This window comes from Podarcis erhardii, assembly GCF_964252035.2.
Source record: "Podarcis erhardii genome assembly, chromosome: 9".
In the NCBI taxonomy this organism is placed as follows: domain Eukaryota; kingdom Metazoa; phylum Chordata; class Lepidosauria; order Squamata; family Lacertidae; genus Podarcis; species Podarcis erhardii.
This window is the reverse complement of record NC_138512.1, coordinates 28,893,880-28,909,304: the sequence shown is the minus strand read 5'-3', so window position 1 is coordinate 28,909,304 and position 15,425 is coordinate 28,893,880. Positions and strand designations below refer to the sequence as shown.

General features: G+C 40.1%; 1 protein-coding gene and 1 long non-coding RNA gene across 44 annotated transcripts in view; one reads left to right on the top strand and one right to left on the bottom strand.

Moving 5' to 3' along the window:
* Positions 1-555, top strand: part of LOC309349684 — an 89,288-nt gene extending 88,733 nt beyond the window's left edge. The window contains exon 8 of the long non-coding RNA XR_014160079.1: positions 384-555. This is a non-coding gene — a long non-coding RNA (uncharacterized lncRNA). The remainder of the gene's footprint in view (positions 1-383) is intronic.
* The window catches only part of SORBS2 (sorbin and SH3 domain containing 2), a gene marked incomplete at its 3' end in the record, with an annotated part of 179,875 nt that overhangs the window by 45,184 nt on the left and 119,266 nt on the right, over positions 1-15,425 (bottom strand). For 40 of the 43 annotated variants that reach the window (XR_014160000.1, XR_014160001.1, XR_014160002.1 and 37 more), the window contains 5 exons: positions 13,790-13,931; positions 12,613-12,788; positions 3,917-3,983; positions 2,359-2,403; positions 5-182 (listed from right to left, as the gene is read on the bottom strand). Coding sequence is in view for 17 of the 43 variants with exons in the window: in XM_081875580.1 (XP_081731706.1) it covers positions 5-182; positions 2,359-2,403; positions 3,917-3,983; positions 12,613-12,788; positions 13,790-13,931 (608 nt within the window). The remainder of the gene's footprint in view (positions 1-4; positions 183-2,358; positions 2,404-3,916; positions 3,984-12,612; positions 12,789-13,789; positions 13,932-15,425) is intronic. The other 3 variants (XR_014160007.1, XR_014160018.1, XM_081875588.1) reach the window with 1 other exon arrangement.

Here is a 15,425-nt window from a genome sequence, read left to right as displayed (position 1 = left end):
TTACTTCTCTGGTGCAGATCGTTGCCGTGGGCGAATTGGTGGTGCTGGGGGTGGTGGAGGTACAGGGGACGAGACCTTAAAGGCCTCCGTGCCATTGTCAGAAGTACTTTTCGTCAGCGGTCTGTATGTCTGTGTTCTTGCAGCAGGGTGTGCTTGAGCAGAAAAGGATGGGCTAAAGTTACCTAATAAAATGACAAAACAGAAAAAAGCCATAATTAACTATTAACATCACTTGATATAATACATATATGCCACATTCAATTATGGGTTTTTAAAAATTAATGTGAATTTAATGGTAGTTCTTCTTGGCTTATATCCTCAGTTCCATGAATGGCATAGAGTTTACAGAATGGAATTTTCCTGCTTCTTCTTTTCCTCTGCAGCAGCCTGTGCCCCTAAACATCGGCTCCTAGAGACTAGGGCATCCTCTAGAACAGACTAGCATGTGGTGTGGAAGGCTGCAGCAAGAAGGGCAGATTTCCAAAGACCATGGCTCCCAGGATGAGAACAAAAGAGTCATCCACTTGTACGCCACCACCTTGGATTCCACATCATATACCCAACACAGATGATACTTGTGGACCTATCTTTGAGAAGGGTATGTAATGACACACATTTCAGTCCCTAAACACATTTATTGGAAGTAGATCCCACTAAATTCAATGGAACTTGCAACGACTGGTCTTGACTGGAGTGGGCAGACTTCTTTGATTTTTACTAGAACCCTGAGCTCTATTAACTGGAGCCAGGTTCAAAAGAGTAGATCAAGTTCAGGCAAACAACATACTCCTAAAAGTTAAGAAAAAGGGTGCCTCTGGGCAATTGTTCAATCAAAAGAAGTGTTTTTGGTACCAGAAGTCCCATATTGATTCATGGTAAGCATGGCTTGCACAACTTGTAAACCATCAAGTGAAATGCAGCACACCACCTGGGTATAGGGCCATATCAATGGCTTGACAGGACCCCTATTTCTGCAGTCCAATGCAAGTGGTTTATCATGCCTTAGGTGGACTTGATACATGGATAAAGGGTTCTGTTCCCACTTCTCTAAAATCTGGAAGTGCCTTGAGGCATAGCCACAGTTGGGATAATTTACTGCTGGCTGCCATTGTTATCTTGGTGGTTGCTTGCTAGCAGAAAACTGAAAAAGAAATACACACATGCTTGAATTTAAGCATGCCTTTGTTAATTTTGTAACAATGCCTTTCTGGTTAGTAATATAATATTTATCAGCATTAGTTCTGGACAGTCACCCAAGCAGATCACATAAATGTAATTTTTTTGCAAGTGAAGATTGAATCTATGCAGATTGTGATGTGAACTTAAATTGGAAGTTGCATTTTTAAAAATGCATTTTTTCCTATGGTGCATTACCATTTTGCATATTTTTGCAAATATGTATAACACATTTTTAAAGGGCTTTTCTAATCAATAAGTACATCTGATATATTTTCACAATTATTTGGCTTGATGTACATTTTTACAGAAATTTGCAGCCTTCAACCGCTGTTCTGTCACTTTCTATTGTTATATTGACAATTTCATTTTAATTTCCAGCAGTTGCAAAAGCAACGTGCTGACAGCTTTAATGGAATGCACAGTGTGGAAGCTTGAGTTTTGGATTCATATTTTGTCCCATGGTAAAGGGGATGATCTAGTGAAAATTAAACGAAACAGAGAGCCAAACTACGCATTACACTTAATGAAGAGCATGCAGATACAGCTCTGGATTTATTTTAATTAATTACAGGTGCAGGGGGCTTTTCCTATGCTTCCTAGCTACATGGCCAGAAAGCAGGCAATTTTTGTCCCAAATGTGACAGTGTGTTGTTATATAACAATTGCCCAAATAACAATTGCCCACCTGCTCCTTTAGCATAATGTATAGTTTAGCCCTGAGCAGAATTTATTTATTTCAGTGTTAACTCTCTCATATTAAAATTAATGAAACACAAAAATATATGACTTTGGATTGTTCCCATGTTTTATGCATACAATGCAGTATTCTACTCAGCTACTACCTTTATCATCCCCAATGCATGTTGATGGAGGTTATGCTAGTAATCAAGCTCTGCTTTGAAACTGTTCACAAAGCCAGAATCTGTCCAAATTAGTACAAAATCAAAGCAGTGGAAGGTCACCATTGAAAATACATTTTGGGTTATTTGGCTGGAAAAAGAATTCACACGCAATCATTCAGGTGTCAGGAAAATATCGAAATGACAACAATACACTGAGATCCCACAACACAACAATAAAAACTGCAGTTACACAAGCACAAGAAGGATGGGCCTACAAGGTTAGGTAATCGCCAAAATTAACGAGAACAGACTCATGAAGGGAAGGAATAATTCCTACCAGTATTATATGCATAGGCAGTATTATACATGTCTGTGTCATCATCTACAAAAAGAAAGATAAATGTTATAGTGGTGCAACACTGGTCCTCTTAGAACAGCAAGGCAGCTCTACTATCCCAAATACTGTAAAACAACAAGCAAATTGTAGCCAGCTTTATTCTTCAGGAGTCTATCACAAGCTACCAATCCTGGATTGCATACAGCTGTCCTGTCACTTGAGAGGGAAATACAGCAGTATGCTCTACCACTGAGCTATGGCCCTTCCAGTTAGGTATGGAATATTTAGCCGATTCGTTAGTTAATCAACAACAAATATTTAATCAACTTAAATATGGCCCTGATTTACTGGCAGTGGGGATTTTATGTTAATTATTTTAAAACAGGAATTTACAAATGCAACAGGTGGCAGCATCACCTTTCACACACATCCGGAAAGGCTTTTTTGAAGATGGTGCCATTGTAATGTATATGTAGATTAAGAGGGCAATCCTGATCTCCTGGTATTGCCTGTTTGCAGAGGGGGTGTAATTAGGAAAAGACCTAGGTATCTGTCCTTTGCTAGTGGATGGATAGACTGAGATTGTGGAGGCTCCGTACTGTACCCTCAGAAAGCTTGGTGGATAGAAAGCTACCCCCATTTGGTGTTCTTGCTTGTGATAGCAAACCTATAGCCACAGAGTGTGGAGCATTATGAGAATGGAACAGAATCAACTATGGATCTGCTGGATCCAAGGATGTTTTGTTTCCATGTGAGGGACTGAATTTAGGCTCTTCATCTATGCTAACCTGGAGCAGATGAAGCTAATTTCTCCAGTGCTTTTGGTGATGGTGGGGAGGGCGTAGATACAAAATATAGTGATCCACTGCGCTGAAAAGCCCAGCAAAAGTGCTCCCCTCAGCTTCCATTTTGGCTGCCACATCCATCATTTAGCTCCCTCTCCCCTTTGCTCCTCCAGGATTGCTCAGTTAATCAATAAATTATTGTTATTCGATCAGTTCCCTGCTCAGCCATGAAACTCACTTCATAACCCTGGACCAGTCACTGTCTTTTATTCTTGGATTAAATGTTATTCTTAGTACTTACTACGCAAAGCGACTCCTTTTACAATAACTAAACCAAGAGGAGAACCAAATGATTCCATACCTAGGCTAGGATCATTTTGTCATTAATTTTGTTGAATTTATAGAAGAAAGAAAAAAAGGAAGAGCTCTTTATTTGATTTGTTGCCTTGGCAGGATTACAGCAATGAAAATCTTCCCAAGGGATGAATTCTAAGGGATGAACACAAAACCCCGAGCTACTTCGTTTCCCTAACACACTCATTGTAACCTCTCTTATTTTTCTGTACTTCTTTAAAATGTTAATTTCTGTTAGAGAATTCCTTAAGTTTTCCCCACAGAAAAATGCACCAGCTGTATTGAATATACTTATTTGGCTCAAAGTGCCCACTGGACCTTGGTATTTTATTATTGAATGACCACTGCCATATATTATTATCTGACAGCAAAACAGCAAGATGTATGAAAATACAGCAAGGAGAGGAAGTTGGACATACCAGGCTTGTGAACCATGTGTATTTGCTTGAACATCGTCTTATACCAATCCTTCGGCCTGTCAACTGTCTAAAAATGACAAAGTTTAAACAATTAGCAAGAAAACAACAACAAAGATTAAATTGGTTACACAATAGGTTGAATTAATGTACAATAGAGGTAACTAGGTGGGTCGTTTACTCCTTTGATGGGTCCTCATACTTAGCTGATAGGTGTATTAATAATACAAAAATAATAAAGTGATTTTTAAAATCACCTTATTTGCAGAAAAGAACCTCAAAAGCAAGGAACAAACAATAATAAAATCTCAATTCAATATGTAAACCTATTAAGTCATCATTAAACTGCTCCAGAGTTGATAATGACCAGGTGGGGATTCTCCTTCTCTGCATGCCTACTAGAATAAAAACCTCTCCAATAGGCACCAAAATCTCAAAAGTACTTGTCTGTTAGCCTCCCGAAGGGAGTTCCATACTAAAAGTCCAGGCCCATGTCACCACCCTGGGGACATGACTCCATAAGACATGGTTCTCCTGGTGACTGCAACGACCGCATCAGCATATAGGGAGCAAGACCAACTCTCAGATTGTGTTTGGCTTAATGGGTCATAGATGATATAGCTCTGTCTTTTACAGTACTGTTTAATGTCTCCTTCATTAGGAATGTTTGGATATGATTGGTATCTCAGTACTTCAAGGCACTGGATTGGATAACCTTCAGAACTGCTCCAAAGAAATAATTCTGTGGAAAATAATGGACTAGAAAACTAGGGATGGAATGAGCATTTGAAGCTGGGTTGCTTGAATACTCAAATGATTGGGAGCATAACATAGCCAACCTTGAGCTGAGTCCAGGATAACCTCTAAACTGTGCACCTGGTTGTGTAGGGGGTGGGTGGGTGGGTGGGAGTACAATCCTATCCAGCATTAGCCATATAACTCTATCCAGATCAGGAGATTTACAGGACCTTTATGTTCAACTCATTTGCCTTCATTCATCCCCAAACTGACTCCAAACCTCTGTTCAGGATTTCTACAGACTCTCTACAATGAGAGGTCATCAGCATACCAACGACTACTTAACTCTAACCTCCATATGATTTCTCCCCAGGGCTTCATGTCAGTGTGGGACTGAATGGAATCCTGTGGCACCTCGCAGGCCAAAGGCCATAGAGTGAAGTCCCCCAGTTCTGCTTTTTGTCCTCATCCCTTTGGAAAGGACTGGCACTACCATAGCACTGCATCCTCGGGTCTCACTCTGGCCAGATGACCTGAGAAGGAGACTATGGTTGATGAGGATGATGACTGCCAAGAGGTCCAGGAGGACTAGCAGAGTTACATTTCCCCTTTGGCAGAAGTGTAAACAAGGTTGGAAAGGATCCAAATATCCTTGTTTCAGGTTCTGAACAGTAATCTACTCCATGGGTTGTTGAGAAAGCACCTCGGCTCACCCCTGCTTTATCCAAGGAAAGGTTTCTTGTCTTGGGAGAATGGGGAACAGTAATGGCCAAACCAAGCCTTACCAAGTGTTCCAACTGGAAAACGAGTAAGTTCCTCAAGTGCTTTCAGGATCAGCTGGAGGGGGGGGGATAACCCATCTTTATAGATAACTGTCTTTGTGAAGCATTAGTCCTTTCCTTTGTTTTCAGCAAGAAGGGCTAAATATAGTACAAATGATCTAGCACAACAGGTCATTGTAGGTGCTATTTCATGTGATTACATAGAGAGGGGTAGGGGGAAGCGCAGGACTGGATGACTGCTCCTACCTCAACATATATCAAGTCAAAATTGGTGCTTATGTGATTATCAGCCTGGTGCTACAGGGATCCCTGATCATCTGGGGATGCATCAGCTGTGAACATGCATGTTCTGAGGGAAGGGTCAGTGGGGTGCTCCAGTGGTCAACAGGAATAGTCCTGCCATCCCTCCACACACAGACTAAGCACATGGAGGAAAAGCCACCTTTTATTGGGGCTAAATAAAGGAGGGATGGTGAGAATGCTCTACATGAAGATTCATCATTACTACAAAGGCAAGTAATTAAATTAGGAGTTAGCGTTATCCACCAATGCATGCAGTTTCAGTTGCACTGAAATGTATTCAATTGCTGGACATATTCCTTTGATGTAAAAGAATTAAGCACCACAATTATAAAATCAGACTGTAGCAACGATGTAAAAAAAGGAAGAGATGCAAGTATTGTTTGAGAGGCTTGAAGAAATAAATGCCGTGGAGTGATGATCAATGAGGAAATGCACAGCTAACGGAGGCATTTATTCTTCTCAGTGGAGAATCTCCTCTTTGCCCTACATTCTGTTTAGCCTTTGTAACAATCCATAATCAAGCAATGCTTTGTGCAAACAGGCTTCTAATTTTCTCTGGGCAAAAGCCCACTTAAAAAACAGAAAAGCTAGCTACAGTATTCCAACACTGCTTAAGTCAAACAAATCCGGATGGACCGGATTTAGTTATTCACACATAAATGAAAGGCCTCTTTGTCGTACAAATAATCAGAAGGTTGACCGTGAAGCAATTATAATGGATTGTTGGTTAAAAGTAAAACACACACAATCCAGTAGCTACACAAAACTTCTTGCAGCTCGATTCTTTTCTAGATAAGATCCTTTGTAGTGGTAGTCAAATCCATTGACAGCAAGCATCTTTTATTCTCTTTGTAGACACAGCCAATATACTCACCATTTACTCTTTTTTTATATAAAAAAAGCATTATAATTGGATACAGTGTAGGGTATTTTAAAAATTCTTATTACCAAATCCTGGGAATCTTGTAAATGCTAGGCAGACAACTAAGCTGTGCATGGATGTAAGCTTATTTTGTTCCACTGAAAAAAATATGGAAGAAAATAATCTTAAATCCATCAGCTTAAAAGGTAGGGAAACAGGCAATGCTTAGAACCAATGTTGAAGCTGGACACAATAGTGGATTCTAGAGAAGAGTTTGGAAGAGTTTGGATTTGATATCCCGCCTTTCACTCCCTTTAAGGAGTCTCAAAGCGGCTAACATTCTCCTTCCCTTCCTCCTCCACAACAAACACTCTGTGAGGTAAGTGGGGCTGAGAGACTTCAGAGAAGTGTGACTGGCCCAAGGTCACCCAGCAGCTGCATGTGGAGGAGCGGGGAATCGAACCCAGTTCCCCAGATTACGAGACTACCGCTCTTAACCACTACACCATTCTAGTTTGCCATTGGTATATATGCATGTGTGGCGATACTGCATTCAATTCTTTATCTTTCCATAGTGCTTAGCATCACATTGTGCTTCTCCCCATCTTAGCACCATGTTACTGGCTGCAGAGGTGAGGTGTTATTTATCACTTGCCAGAATTCCTTCACTGTCAATGCGTCTAAGGGACATGTTGGTAACTTTGATGAACTTCAAATATTAATGGTTTTTCTGTGGAAGTTTCCATGGGGGAAACTGCAGGAAGACCCGTGTGGGATGAGGGCATTAACCTTTCTATTTTGATAAGGTTTGAATGAGCCCTTATATCTGGGGTTCTAGCTGACCTGAGTTCTGCAGTCCTACAAGTAAGTGTTTAACAAGCACCTTTTGCAAACACTCATACCAAGTCCTGGCAAAAGTTAAGTTTATTTTGGAAAGAGAAATTGGGTTGCTCATAAATTGGGTGACAGCATTTAAATATTCAATGGGTCAGTGGGGAAAAATCATAAGACAACAAGAAATGACATCAATTATGTTAACAGTAGCATTCATATTTTTTTAATTTCCACTATGTTCAACTGACAGTAAACCTTTTCTATTCCTGAAAATTCATCATCTGTCTGTACAAGTAGCATGGATGAAGCAAAATAAGATCTATTTACAAGAAAAAACAGCAAATCTCCAAGTCTGCCACCTACAGACACAGCTTTAAGAAAACATACAGTGCAAGCTGGCTACAAAACTGCCCATTTTGGGGAACAAGTGGATGAGAAACTTGGGCTGCATTTCTGGTGCACAAGGACGCTTTTTGCATGGTCATTCATGGCAACCTAAAGGATCACAACTTCTAAAAATACAGAGTAGTGCCAGTAAAAAAATGAAACGGTGCACACCAAAAGCCAGTTGCAAAGCCACCTTAAACAGTGATGCATGCAAGCTGCAAAGATTACAAATTTGTACACTCATTCCTTCCCTGTAATGCATAATCCTATGATCTTGATAAAATGTCAGACAACACAATTCTATTTTGATCTGAAGTCATGTATCCCTCTATTATCTGCACATCATATCCTAATATTTTACATTCGGTGTTCTACATATATTTTCCAAATACCTCTACATACAAAAGCTGCTTCTAAGTCCGAAATGATTGACTTGCATAAATTTTTGGTTCCCATTATTTTAGTACGTTGCAGCTAACTGAATGCTGCAAAGTTTGCTAGTCTGTCTTGCTCAATATGCAGAAAACTATCATGTATTACATTAAAATAATTGAGTATCTGTAACTATACTTGGAATACATTTTAATGAGTCCTCGGCCAAAAACTAAAGAAATGACATAATACACATTCTCATATATGATAGGGAATTTTTTAAAGAAATGAAACATAAAAATTTACATAGCCAAAATATTGGAGACTTTCTAAGATGACTCAGTATCTGAAACTGGGTGTATAACATGAATGTACATATCTTTATCTTAATTTTCAATTTACTTAGCACTCCAGCTCTTTGGAATATTGTACAATGACCAACCGTTAACACAGAGAATAAAAATGACAATGATGTAATGCACTATAGGGCACCTATAGTTGTCTAAACTGCGCCTTGTAGATCTACCTAGAATAACTAGTTACTCAAGGTTGAAAATTTGGTTTTCTATGTCAGAGGCTGACAGTGAGCTTAATTGCTGTAAGCTCTTGGAAAGTGACCAGGGTTCTTAAATGGGCAGGCATTACATGCTGCAAAAATATGCATTTCCAAACTCTTGGCTGAAAGATATCTTTGTTCAAAAACTGGCCCAGTATACAGTAGACATGTTAAATATACTGATGAAACCTCCCTTTACTGCAGCTGAGCTTTGCTTTATGAAGAAGCTAGATTTCTCACTTCACACTTTACTACAGAGACAAGGAAGCTTACAATATTTATGCTCCTACAAATGGACAGAATGAAATCTACGGAAAAGCTTAATATCCGAATAGATACTGTCCTTTCAATAAAGAGCAAATGCCACATTCTGGTTTTCTTAAGAATAGCTTTTATCAGTTTTTTTGTAGTTGGCATTTTGCGTCTGAAGTGTGCACAAGTGCATCTTCTGCAGCTGCCACCTTTAAAATATACAGAAGGAAGCCCCATCTCCAGTTTATAAGTTTCCCTTGGCCAAGATGTCTTCTGTTGTGTCACCATAGGAGCCAATTCCTAGGGGCTGAGGTCCCTTTGGGGCCCCCTAAAATATTTGCCCACCCCCCGCAAAGTTGATGGGCTTTACCATTCAAATGGGGGGGGGTGTGCACCATGACTTGTGATCAATTACGCAGAGTGGGGCTTCCCTGCCCCTCACCCAATATTATATTCAAGTTGACACTCCTGGATGCCACAGAGTAGGAATTAATTCCTTGCTGCAATCTACACTGCCCAACAGCTCGGCTTCTTGCTCTATGCCAATCTGTACTCAGCTTAGACTGAATGAACAGAGATCAATGAATACACTGCCAATGCAAAATTAAAAGGCAGAATAAAAAATTGGGAAAGTCATTTCCCCCCATCAGTGATGCCATGGACACTCTCCAGTAGGAATCCGAGGCTGTTGCAAAACAATTTTACAAATGGCAATCTTAAATGTCAATAAAGGAACAGCTTGATGGAGAATTGTGTTCAAAGCAATCTTCCACTGTGGTTGGAGTACAGAGTTCTGCCAAATAGGCACACAGTCCGCTGGGAAGATCTTTGCATCCCTTCCAACATATTGTGTGTATATGTGTGTTCCTGTTGTAAATCATTTTTTTAAAAAAGGAATGTCTACAGAATCTGAAAGTAGTTAATGGATTGCAACCAAATTATTTCTAGTGGGCAATGCATTTGATCCTCAAATTGTTAAGTGTCCCCTACTTAAATGTTATCTTATCTACAATACTTTTTTATAGTAAGCACATACAGCTGCTGGCAGGGATCATTAGACAATATGGAGTGCAGTGTCAACAATATGCTGAGCACTCTCAGCTTTATTTTTCTTTCAAACTGGATTTGGGAGCTGAAGTTAGGTGCTTGTGCAAATGTTATGGGCTGGATGAAGGAGAACTGCAGATGAATCCAGATAAGACAGAAGCGATTATATCCACTTGAACAGCTAGAAAACTGATCCACCATTGTCAATTATGGGTGGCTTTCAATGCTACTTTTTAAAGGCACATCTGACATCTGTGCACATTGGTATTCTATGATTCATTCAGACACATTGCTGGAATGTTAACAAGCATACCAATTTTCCAGCGAAGGTGCAAGCTCAGCAAACCACTTGAAAAGGAGAAAGTATATCAACTAGACAACTGGTGCCTGATTTAGGGCATATTTACACTGAATAAAAGAGCCAAATTGATTAGCAAAATTTCCTTTAAAAATCAAATCTAATTTCCATTCTAATTTCTAATTGACAAGCAGAAGATGAAATTTAAGTTAATCACAATAACTAATATGCTCTGCTGGCGTCAATGAAAGCGAGACAGTGACTGGCAGTGTGATCTTGTGCACAGCTACAAAGAAGTAAGCTTCATTTGAGATCAGCAGTACTCCTTGGTAAATGTACCTAGAATTGCAGACTAACTGTAGCTGGATTGGTAACTCAGGCAGAAATGTGGTGTACACTTGATTATTTGCCATCCCTCCTAAAAAAATGTGCATGATAATGCACACATTTCTCTGTACTAAATTACAGAACACAGCAGCAGCAGCAACAACAGTAGTAAGCCCTGTTGAACTCAGCAAGATGTATGGACAAGTACAGTGTTATATGATCCAATACAATTGCATTTGAAACACTTGTGCTGTTTTGCATGGCTCTTAAGATGAATATGCAATCAGTAAAAATTAAAAAGTAACTCTAAACAGTCTGATGCTGCAGAGCATTAAGCACGCCACCTTATCTAGTTTGTGTTTCTGTGGTCACTTAACACATGCCTCTTTGTTTATATGACATTCTGAGCAAACTATGTTGCTGCTATTCTATACATGCCTAATTGGGAGTAGGTCCTATTGAGGTCAGTAGGACTTACTTCTGAATGAGCATGCCTAGAACGGCATTGTGCATGTCTTATAACATTTTATGCAATAATAGTTCTACAAGCTAAAAACATGTTTTTATATAGAAACAGCTATCCAAAAATGGGAGGAATTTCATAGCCAATCTTAAAGAGATCAAGAGAATCTGGAGGCTTAAATATATAGCTGGCAATGGGCCAGGCCCATTAAGTACAGTTGGGAGGATTTTAATTCATGCTCTTATATAACTAATAGCCATCCTATTTGATTAGTCTGTGATTCTTTTAAAAAGACACACACAGAGGGATCTGCCTCTGTGAAATGGGATGGAAATATCTTCAGAATTGTTATAGTGAGAGTTAGTCAATAAAAAAAAACCACTTTACATGACTTAGCTAGATCACAACCATAGTAAAAGGAAGCAAGAACTGATTGAGCTTCTCCCCTCCCTTATTTTTTTTAAAAGCCACAGTCTTACCACTTAGTCAGAGCAAAATCTTTCCCTATCGCTTTTTCGCCATCAATTCCATTTCTCTCTCTCACCCCACCCTGTTCCCCTCTCCACTGAATCTGTTCCTGGCAACACCACATCCCCGTATGTTGGTCTTGGCCGGCAAAGTATACCCACAGCTGCTATATCCTTGCACCTCCCAAAGAGTTCACCTGCAAGGGCTCTGCTGCCTTCATCCTGGCTCCTAGTCGTTTCATTCAGCCAGTGCAGCAGCAGTAACAGCAGCAAGAACTCCTTCAGACCGGCAAACAGTTCCTTCCCTACAAGAGCTGCAGCTGCTACTGCTGCCGCCTGGACCGGCCAGAAGGGGATGCCGGGGCAGCAGCGTGGAAAGAATGCTTCAGCATAGCTAAAAACAAAACACTTCAGTGTGGCATCCTGAAAGCACTCAAGCACTAACTAGTGGCAAGCTGTCAAAGCTGACCCAAAAGCTTTTTCCACCCGCTCAGCAAAGGAGAGCTAGTTCTGCACTGGGCTTCCTGGTGATAATGGTTAAATAAATGGTGTGTGTGTGTGTGTGTGTACATGTACATTAATTCAGTCATCTTATAACTTAACTCATGAATACAAGGAAGGATTAGGCATACAAGGACATCTTGATAAAAGTTACAAAATGCACCAAACTTTAGGAAACTTTTCAAAGGCAAAATAAACAAAAGAAGGAAAGGTGGAGCAAAGGAAAGGAAAGGAAAACAAAACAAAACACAGAGAAAGCGGCAGATCTTCTGACAACTTTACAATGAAAAGTAAAAAAAAAAGTCAAGGCTCTCCAATTATACACCACCAGCCTCCCCCTTTCCCCACTACTCACAGAATTATAATCACGAGTCCCCTGATTATGCACATTCTATTACACATTATATAAGCCTAGAAGAATGTGAAAAAGCCATTACCAACAATCAATTCATTGTACGACGTGTTCATGCACTCACACACACAGAGCCACACTCGCTCAACATTTCCTACCGTTCTAATTGCAGTTGGGATTCCTGATTCATCGACTGGGCCAATCCCTGCATAATGTGGTGCTTTAATGACTGTGACTTTCTTCTCTTCCTCCGAAGTTCTGCAGATTGGTATTGTGCTGGTGGTACTGCTGCCGCCAACAGAATGAGCATGCTGTGAGTATGTCTCTGCGGATTCTACAAAGATAATGTTAACACAGTGCTGTATAACCATTTAATTAACATGCTTCACCTCCGTTATCAGACTAGGCACTTTCAATGTGGCAAACTGACACAGGATTAGGAAGATGTTTCATGATACTAGATATTGGATGAATTGGAGTTGGGCCTCTGTGCTCAGGGGGACTCAAACTCTGTAGCACACCACACGCTCTGTTTCTTTCTAGAAGGTTCCAGCTGTGTAGTGCCTAGTTATTTTTTTAGAATCTTTAGAAACAAATTACTTTTTGACCCACCTCATTCCACCCTTTCCATTTCCCTGCTATTTTAAAAGGGGCAAACATTTATTTCTGCTATATTATGAGTTCAATTATTGGGAACTTATTGTTCAGATGATAACAAGAGGCAGCACCTATATTTTTGCCCTGGGATGACAATGATTCTGGGTAATTTAGGGGTTAAGAAAATGGTGGCTGGGTCACTGACAGCCACTGGCACCAACTCCAGGGGGCCCTGGGTGCCTGGGCACCTGCAAACTTTTCACTGTGGGTGCCTGGCCTGCGGCACTGACTGGGCCAGGGTCTCGCCCTCCGTTGCAGGGCTTCTGTCGGGGCCCGCTGTGGGCGTGGACATGCACACGCTCTGCCACCGCTGCGGAAGCACAGAAGCGGCACCAGAAGGCAGCTGTGGCACACAGAGCAAGGTGACAGCTGCACACAGTGCTAAGTACCCACGGGCTGGGACCCAAATCAGCACCTCTGCTGCCAGCAAAGCTATGATGCTTCTACTGCTGCTGCCAGCAATATAAAAGTGACACATACACACCCCCCCCTGCCACCACAGCTTAAGAAAATGTTTTTATGTTGCACAATTTATCCCCTGCAGAAATCAGAGAAATATCCTCCAGATTCATGGCTTACAAAGGGAGCAATGTCATTCAGAGGGACATTTCATTATTCAGTGTACACCATTTAATTTTTTAAAATAAATGTATGTTATTTGTTTATGTGGGAACTCACCCATTGTTCTGCTCTGTTGCAGGAGAACCAGGCTTGAATTGAGTGAGACTGGTGGGGAATATCCTGAAGGGGAAAAAGGCCTTTGAAAGTGGCTCATGGGACTGGTTGCTGAACTAGAGTTCCCATTCACTGTTATCTGAGCCTGAGAGGTAGAAAAGAAACAAAGCAAAAATCACATCCCAGTAAACTATTCGTAGAACTGTCCAAATCCTACCATCCATGTACAAAAGGTGAAGAATGAATTGCTATCCCTATAGCAAAGATCCAGCTGTCAGATTCTTAGCTATAACAGTCCGTGTTCAGGATTATGTTCCCTATGCAACCCTGCTCTATTCCCCCTACAAAAAACAGCATGCTGGAATTATGGGAAGGCATCAAGAAAGTCCTAGGTCAAAGCAGTACAAAATGAAAGAGACAGTAAAACTTGCACTTCCAATTTTTTCTTGAAGGCAATTTTCTCTTCCATTTCCAAGTGCTTAAATCTTATTGCCATTCACTTGAAGACAAAGAAAAAAGATGCCAGCAAGAAGAGCTGAAATCTCCTTCAAATATTGTGGCCAGAATCTGGATGCAAACTAGATGTGATGGTCAAGTTTAACCCACAGCATGTTCTAAAAATATAATACATGGCCAAAGTTATCCATTGTTATGTGGTTAACATTCTAGGCAATGAATTTTGTCACACATCTTGCCTTTTTTTTTGGGGGGGGGGATAAGTCACTGCCAATATTGAGGCATGCTTTGATTTATTAAGATCACACAGCTGCTGTTTTTCAAACCACTTAACATTCTGCTTTATAAAATCAGAATAATGAGTAGCACTGAAGCTTTTTTTCAGTGCATGTCTACTCAGAAATCAATGGGGTTTGGCTCATGTGTAAGTGTGTGGGGGATTGCAGCTTTAGAAACCAATGGCTATAGATGAAGAAACCTTACTTTGTGTGATGCACCAACTTGCTTTTCCTTAGCACTTCTGGTTGACTTGTAACCTTACGTATAGCAAGGAGGTCACATGCCTGAAGTCATGCAAGCTTTCTAACCTTGTACCCATTTACTTGGATTAAAATCCCACTGAGTTCAAGCATTCTGGTTAAGTATACCAAAGATTCCATTTACATTTGTCATGTTAACCCTTATGGCATGATACTAGATTATAACGGCTTTTCATTCAGAAAAGTCTTTTAGAATCTACTGTTTTATTATCTTGTAATACAGTGACCTATAAAATATTAGGCATGTTCCAGCTTGTTTTAAGAGTGTGACCTATATCTATAGGATGCTTCATTTGAAATTAACTAAGCAAGTTGCTGATTTTAACTGATGTATGTATATATCACATGTATTAGACTTTTGAGTTATACATAAGGACATGTGTATTTAAACAGTTGGAGGGAAGTGACTTAAGAATAAAGAAAATGCATTCCTGGAAAAGAAAAGAAACAATACATTTTGTAGCAAGTGAATGTCAGAATATCCATAGTTTTATTCCTGGAAGACAAGAATGCTTAAGAGTGGAAATGTTAGTTGGAGAAAAAGCGAAAATCAGAAGCAAACTCATGCAGTCAGTGATCACTGCTAATGGAAGATAAGGTTGGGTTAAGTGCTGTACTAATCAAACACCTTAAAATCCATTTTT